The 7966-nt window shown below is 46.0% G+C and overlaps 1 protein-coding gene across 1 annotated transcript; it reads left to right on the forward strand.

The window, feature by feature from the left end:
• Nucleotides 1-703: 703 nt before the first annotated feature.
• On the forward strand, nt 704-3835 carry LOC139073077 (uncharacterized). The gene is made up of 2 exons (XM_070556046.1): nt 704-984; nt 1655-3835. The coding sequence occupies exon 2, from the start codon at nt 3109-3111 to the stop codon at nt 3832-3834; it is 726 nt and encodes a 241-aa protein (XP_070412147.1). The 5' UTR covers nt 704-984; nt 1655-3108; the 3' UTR covers nt 3835.
• Nucleotides 3836-7966: the final 4131 nt, after the last annotated feature.

Here is a 7966-nt window from a genome sequence, read left to right on the forward strand (position 1 = left end):
TGAGGTCGGCTGACCAGCAGCAGTTGGTGGTTCCAAGAACAAGTCTGAAGCTGGGAGGAGACCCTTTTCCGCTGCTGCGCCTGGACTTTGGAACCAGCTTCCAGGCAATATTAGACAAGCATCTTCTCTGGTCATTTTTAAGTTGCTCCCATCGACATATAAATATTGGACAATGGGTTTCCATAGACTCCAATAACACATTTTTGAAGATAAATGGGAGGTGGCCACCACCGCCATTTTGACCGTGTCACAGGTTTCGTCAAGCCCAGACAATTCCACAAAAGGGAAGAGAGGTGGAGTTTTAAAGCATCACAGCTTTATTAAAACATCTTTTATTGTGGTAATCGATTGCAGGATTCCAATTGCGTTTGACCTGCTGGTGATTAAGAGGAAGTGGAAAAGTTTCACCATCTGGTCGGCTGTTACTCTTCTTCTTCTGCTGGTGGGAATCATTTAAGGAATGCGTGGAAAACAAAAACATACAAATGCTCATGAATCAGCTGTGGATTTTTTCATTGGCGCAAATTCATTGTTTATCCCTCCCACTGTCTTCATGGGTGACCCCGCCAGGAAAGTTGACCATTGAGCAGGATTGATGGTTTATCCCTTGAGGTCCATGTGGCAGGGGTGAGGAGTGAGCACCACTTCACCATTTTCACATAAACCATCAATCCTGCTCAATAGTCAATTTTCCTGGCGGGGTCATCCAATAGGACAGTGAGAGGGTTAAATAAACTGTTTAACTTAATATGATTTATTTCATTCAAGGGCCAGATAAAATCACTGAGGGCTGCCAGCAGCCCACGGGCCACACTTTTGACATCCTTGGTTAACAAGATGGAGATTGATCCACTTTTTTCTTCTTCTGTGGTTGTCAGGTCCCTTTGGTGATAGTAGACTCTCTGTTCTATGGCAAACTAGTGATCGCTCCACTCAACATCCTCCTGTACAACGTGTTCACCCCACATGGACCTGATCTGAATGGTAACCTACAAAACACTTAACATTATTTCATACTGGTGTCAAAATCAGTCCTGAAATTTGATCAGAGTTGAGCTGAGCAGGATTTGGAGTCTTATTTCCTGATATTTGGATCATTTTCCTCTGATTGGATAACAGCAACGCGACTCTACCACTGACTGTTTGCTCTGCTACATTGATATTTTATCTCAACAAATAGCACAAGCCTGGAGTTCTGCTGTGTGGTGGATTTGCTAACGCTAACCGTTAGCGTCTGCTAAATGCTCTCTGCTGCTTCTTGGATGCTAAAACAACAGCCGTCCCCGTCACAAGTTAAGATGGGTGAAAGTTTCACTGTCTATTTTCTAGGAGACTGTTTTCATGTCCAGGGTGCATGAAAAACAACCAGTGACTAATTATAATCAAAAATAATAATTACAAATTGGTTTTCATCAAAGTACAACTTAAATAAACCATCTTAGATGTTGTATTTTAGAAGTTTTTAGGTTTTCCTAACAGGGTAACAGCAACTTCTTGTGCAAATCGTGACATATTCCTCTGAAGCAGGCTGGTGTAACATACTTTTCTAGTAAAACTTCAGACATATTCAATATTTTTATTCAAAATGCACCTGTTTGGCTGTTCTGTGATTTTTCTGGGGTATTTTTAATGATTGGTTTCACTCCACTCCTAGGTACGGAGCCATGGCATTTCTACTTCACTAATGGCGTCCTGAACTTTAATCTGGTATTTGTTCTGCCACTGTTTTCCCTGCCGCTCACTACTCTCATGGAGACGCTGTCAGGGTTCCCACGCGTCCTGGAAAACCTGGAAAATGATAGTCCAATTTTCCAGTCATGGAAAACACATGTAAAATGGGGGGGGATTGCAAAATGTCCTGGAAAATAATTTTCCATCCTTGTGGATAAACAAACGGATTAAACATTTTGGGCAATATTGGGCTGTAGCGCTTCTCCTTTAATTTCTGCATCTAGCTGGCACAGCGCCCCACATGACGCTTCCAACCAATCAGATTGCATAATCCCCTTCAGTTCCAGTTCCACTTCTGTTTTTCCAACTGTCTTTTTGGCTAGATTTACAGTTCTATTTCGTTTAGTCTTAGCCCTTAAGCGAGCTGCTATTGGAAGGGTGATCTCAGCATCAGCCAATCATGAAGAGCTTAAATGTACGCCCACCACGTGGGCACCCCTTGTGGGTTATATAAGTGGAGCGACTCCACTGTTCGCCTCCGTTTTCTCTTCACGCCAAGCTTAAGAGCTTCCTTTAAGAGCAATTATACGAGAAAAATCTACTCACCGACCATGTCCAGCGATGCCAGGACCTGCCCGGCCTGCCAGATGGGCTCCATCTCCAGCGGCGACCTGCACGCCAAGTGTAAGGTCTGTCTCGGGGCTCACCACGCTGGCCTGGCCTTGACCCCAGGCCTCGCACCTGTTTTGTACCGCTCTGCCCGTGGCTGAAAAGGTCCGCCGGGTCGAGTACTTCACCCCCACCACCGACGAGGAAATTCCGGTGGCTGGCACGTACTCGCTGGACAAGGCGTTACAGTTCTTCAGCGTCGGCCAGGAGCCGGCTGGCTCCTACCGACTGGACGATGTCATCGACAGCGAGGAGTACGACGAAGCTGGCTGCCATAGCCCTTCTTCCCTCCTGTACAACACAGAGGTCGACGAGCCTCGCTGCCATAGCCCTTCTTCCCTCCTGTACAACACGGAGGTCGACCACGAGGCTGGCTGCCATAGCACTTCTTCCCTCCTGTACAACACGGAGGTCGACCACGAGGCTGGCTGCCATAGCCCTTCTTCCCTCCTGTACAACACGGAGGTCAACGAGCCTCGTGAGGAGCACGACGAGGCTGGCTGCCGTAGCCCCCTTTCCCTCCTGTACAACACGAAGGTCGACGAGCCTCGCTCAGCGGGTCCTTCTGCCCCAGTGGCTTCTCGCTCTTCCCTGCCAGCAGTTAGAGCACTGCTCCAGGAGCTGCCCGCCATCATCTCCGCGGCTGCGGCCCGCAAGGGGCTAGCCGTTCCAGAACCGGCTCCGCCTGAGGCAGATGAATTGGCTGGAATTTTCGGGGCGACACAGACGCGCTGTCCAGACCCCGTCTGGCCACGATTCCCCGCTGCCATGAGCTGCTGGTCCGCCGCCTTCTCCGAGCCTGCCGGGTTCAAGGCGCCAATTTCCACATATGCGCCCATTACCAAGGTCGAGGGCTTCTCCGACCTGGGCTGGCCATCCGTTCCCCCACTGGAGCCAGTCTTGGCCTCGCTGTGTGGCGTCAAGAACCACCTTGCTGGACCGCGAACAGTCCTCGCTTCTAAGCATGACCAGCTGCTGAGGCGGCTCGCCGATCGCGCACACCAGTGCGCCTTCCAGACCGGCGCTGCAGGAAATAACATCGCCTTCTCGCCTTTGGCGTTTCCAAAATGGTGGAGGAGCTTGACGCTCCTGTCGAGTCAGAAACCATCATTACTAAAACTGCTGATGCCATCCTCAATCTGTGCGCTGCTGTACTCACCGGTTCTGCTCGCATTGCTGCCTGGCAGACCCTTATCCAGCGAGCCTTGTGGCTCAAGGCCCTGCCCTCCATTCCTGAACACCTGCACAGGGAGCTGCTGGAAGGCCCCATCACCTCTGACGTTCTGTTTGGTCCCCATCTTACGAGCGTCATTGAGAGGGCTCAGACGGCGGCTGAACTTTCAGCCACGTGCGAGACCTGGTCCACTCTCGGTCAGCCTCGCACTCCGGCCGTTCCCCCAGAGGATGGGACGAACGGTGCGGAAACTCCAGGCGCCCAGCTGCACGGCCTCCCAACCAGGGAGTTGGCGGCCAATGGTTCCGAATGAGCCATGAGAGTAGTGAGCGGCAGGGAAAACAGTGGCAGAACAAATACCAGATTAAAGTTCAGGACGCCATTAGTGAAGTAGAAATGCCATGGCTCCGTACCTAGGAGTGGAGTGAAACCAATCATTAAAAATACCCCAGAAAAATCACAGAACAGCCAAACAGGTGCATTTTGAATAAAAATATTGAATATGTCTGAAGTTTTACTAGAAAAGTATGTTACACCAGCCTGCTTCAGAGGAATATGTCACTATTTGCACAAGAAGTTGCTGTTACCCTGTTAGGAAAACCTAAAAACTTCTAAAATACAACATCTAAGATGGTTTATTTAAGTTGTACTTTGATGAAAACCAATTTGTAATTATTATTTTTGATTATAATTAGTCACTGGTTGTTTTTCATGCACCCTGGACATGAAAACAGTCTCCTAGAAAATAGACAGTGAAACTTTCACCCATCTTAACTTGTGACGGGGACGGCTGTTGTTTTAGCATCCAAGAAGCAGCAGAGAGCATTTAGCAGAAGCTAACGGTTAGCGTTAGCAAATCCACCACACAGCAGAACTCCAGGCTTGTGCTATTTGTTGAGATAAAATATCAATGTAGCAGAGCAAACAGTCAGTGGTAGAGTCGCGTTGCTGTTATCCAATCAGAGGAAAATGATCCAAATATCAGGAAATAAGACTCCAAATCCTGCTCAGCTCAACTCTGATCAAATTTCAGGACTGATTTTGACACCAGTATGAAATAATGTTAAGTGTTTTGTAGGTTACCATTCAGATCAGGTCCATGTGGGGTGAACACGTTGTACAGGAGGATGTTGAGTGGAGCGATCACTAGTTTGCCATAGAACAGAGAGTCTACTATCACCAAAGGGACCTGACAACCACAGAAGAAGGAAAAAGTGGATCAATCTCCGTCTTGTTAACCAAGCATGTCAAAAGTGTGGCCCGTGGGCTGCTGGCAGCCCTCAGTGATTTTATCTGGCCCTTGAATGAAATAAATCATATTAAGTTAAACAGTTTATTTAACCCTCTCACTGTCCTATTGGATGACCCCGCCAGGAAAGTTGACTATTGAGCAGGATTGATGGTTTATGTGAAAATGGTGAAGTGGTGCTCACTCCTCACCCCTGCCACATGGACCTCAAGGGATAAACCATCAATCCTGCTCAATGGTCAACTTTCCTGGCGGGGTCACCCATGAAGACAGTGGGAGGGATAAACAATGAATTTGCGCCAATGAAAAAATCCACAGCTGATTCATGAGCATTTGTATGTTTTTGTTTTCCACGCATTCCTTAAATGATTCCCACCAGCAGAAGAAGAAGAGTAACAGCCGACCAGATGGTGAAACTTTTCCACTTCCTCTTAATCACCAGCAGGTCAAACGCAATTGGAATCCTGCAATCGATTACCACAATAAAAGATGTTTTAATAAAGCTGTGATGCTTTAAAACTCCACCTCTCTTCCCTTTTGTGGAATTGTCTGGGCTTGACGAAACCTGTGACACGGTCAAAATGGCGGTGGTGGCCACCTCCCATTTATCTTCAAAAATGTGTTATTGGAGTCTATGGAAACCCATTGTCCAATATTTATATGTCAATGGGAGCAACTTAAAAATGACCAGAGAAGATGCTTGTCTAATATTGCCTGGAAGCTGGTTCCAAAGTCCAGGCGCAGCAGCGGAAAAGGGTCTCCTCCCAGCTTCAGACTTGTTCTTGGAACCACCAACTGCTGCTGGTCAGCCGACCTCAACCGGCGAGTTGGCTCATACGCCACGAGCATGTCCGATAGATAGGAAGGAGCCAGTCCATTCAACGATTTGTACGCCAACACCAATATTTAAAACAAAATCTAAAAGCAACTGGAATCCAGTGCAGAGAAGGCAACACCAGGGATTACATGCTCATGCCTGCAAGTGCACGTTAGCAAATGAGCCGCAGCATTTTGGACTAACTAACGTCTATTGATACAACCCTGACTAACCCAGACATATTACAGAAGTCAAGCCTTGAGGTGATGAACGCATGAATGAGTCTTTCCAGATCACTTCTCACCAGAACCGACTTGACTCAGCCCAGCTTCCTTAGTTGGAAGAAGCAGGACTTCACCACACAGTTGATCTGCTTATCGAACTTCAGCTCTGCATCAACCTTCACACCTAAGTCAGTGGTGACCTTCATAGGAACAGGTGAAACAGGTCCAAAGGAGAAGGGGAGATGGTTGATGCCCCATTAGGTTTAAAGTAGATTAATTCCATTTTGCTCTCATTTATGCTCAAAAATTTTGCCGCCATCCACCCTTTGACCTCCTCAATAAACTGTAGAATGTTCGCCACCCTTTTTACTGATTCCTAACCATAACCTTAACTAAACCTTAATTCACACCATACCTCTAAAACCAACTAGTAAGTAAGGATGGGTGATACTGTTTGTGATATACCGTTGAAAATTCTCCTCACAATAAAATTTTGACTTCTCGCGATAATAATGATAGGTCCCATTGATGACGTAGTTTTGTGTGCGCCTGGTTCACGAGCAGAGTGAAAACAAGCACAGCGGAAGGCGGAGGCGATGCTGAGAAGGAGCTTGTTAAAAAGCGAGGAGCTACCTCAGCAATTTGGAACTTTTTTGGTTACCTAAAAGCAGATGAGGAGCAGACTACGGTGTTATGCAAAGTTTGCAGAAAAACTGTGGCTTCGAAGGATGGAAACACATCCAACTTGTTCCACCACCTCAAACACAAACACAAACCAGAGTATGAGGAAAGTCTCAAGATATGTGAGGCAAAGGAGGCATCAACTACGAGTGGACCAAGGCGGAGTAAGACAACCCCCACGCAGATGAAAATTACCAGCACTTTTGCTAATGCCGTCCCTTACGATAAGAAAAGTAAATGATGGAACGAACTGACGGACACAGTGATGTTTTGTTAACGTTAACGATATGTTGCCGTTCCAAGCGGTGGAAAAAGAAGAATTCAAGCGAATGATTCATAAACTGGACCCAAGATACAACATGCCCTCGCGGAAATACTTTTCCAAAACAGCCCTGCCAGCGTGATATGAAGAGTGCCGCGGTAAGATAAAAACATCGCTGTCTACAGTGGATTGTTATGCTTCAACTGCAGATATGTGGAGTAGCAGAGCGACTGAGCCGTACATCAGCCTTACGGTCCACTTCATTGCAAGTGACTGGAGTTTGAATAGTCGTTTTCTCCTGACAAGTTTCTTTCCAGAGGATCGCACTGGGGAAAACATTGCGAGTGGCTTGAAGCATTTTCTTCTAGAATGGGATTTAAATGATGAGAACCAAGTGTGCCTAACAACAGACAGTGGGGCCAATATAGTAAAAGCAGTCTCTCTAAACAAGTGGACAAGATTTTCCTGCTTTGGCCATTGTCAACTAGGGATGCAACGATACCACTTTTTTCCAAACCGATACGATACCGATACTTGGATCTGAGTCCTCGCCGATACCGATTACCAATACCGATACTTCTACCACACAAAAAAATGCAATGATTTGGAATACAGATTTTATTTTCTTCTCTGCTTTCAACAGGAAATGGCTGTAAGGTGGATAAAAAGTAAAATATATGAATGGAAATCATCACAAAACTAAAATATTAGGTGAACAGAAATGACAAGTTACAGTGAAGCCATTTTCAAGCAACTGCATTGGTATCGGTTCCTGGCATCGGTTAACTTTTACCGATACCGATACTGATATTGGTATGGGTATCGGTGCCGATACGATACCAGTATCGTATCGGTGCATCCCTTTTATCAACACATTGCTATCGGTAAGTTTATTCTATATTTAATGCATGCACACTGAGCAAACATGAGCTTAATATTAACTGTGTTTATGAATTGTATTCTGGATTAGTAATGTGACAAGGCGATAGGCAGTGTTTTGAACAGTAATTATTTCTTTTAGCTAATGTTTATAGTAGACATGAGCTAATGGAAATATATAATGCAATTTCCCTGAGCTTCTTTTTAGGAGGCTTGCTCATCTTGACTTACAAATTTCAATTCTAATAAACGGAGGATCAACAATTTCGGAGACAATATCAGGTTTTTATGTATAAAGTTCAGACCAAGTCTCTAAAATGGAAGTGCCACTGCCAAACTA

This window comes from Nothobranchius furzeri, chromosome 11 (genome assembly GCF_043380555.1).
Source record: "Nothobranchius furzeri strain GRZ-AD chromosome 11, NfurGRZ-RIMD1, whole genome shotgun sequence".
Lineage (NCBI taxonomy): Eukaryota > Metazoa > Chordata > Actinopteri > Cyprinodontiformes > Nothobranchiidae > Nothobranchius > Nothobranchius furzeri.

Coding starts and splice junctions, on each gene's coding strand:
- LOC139073077 (XM_070556046.1), top strand. CDS start 3,109: ATGAGCTGCTGGTCCGCCGCCTTCTCCGAGCCTGCCGGGTTCAAGGCG.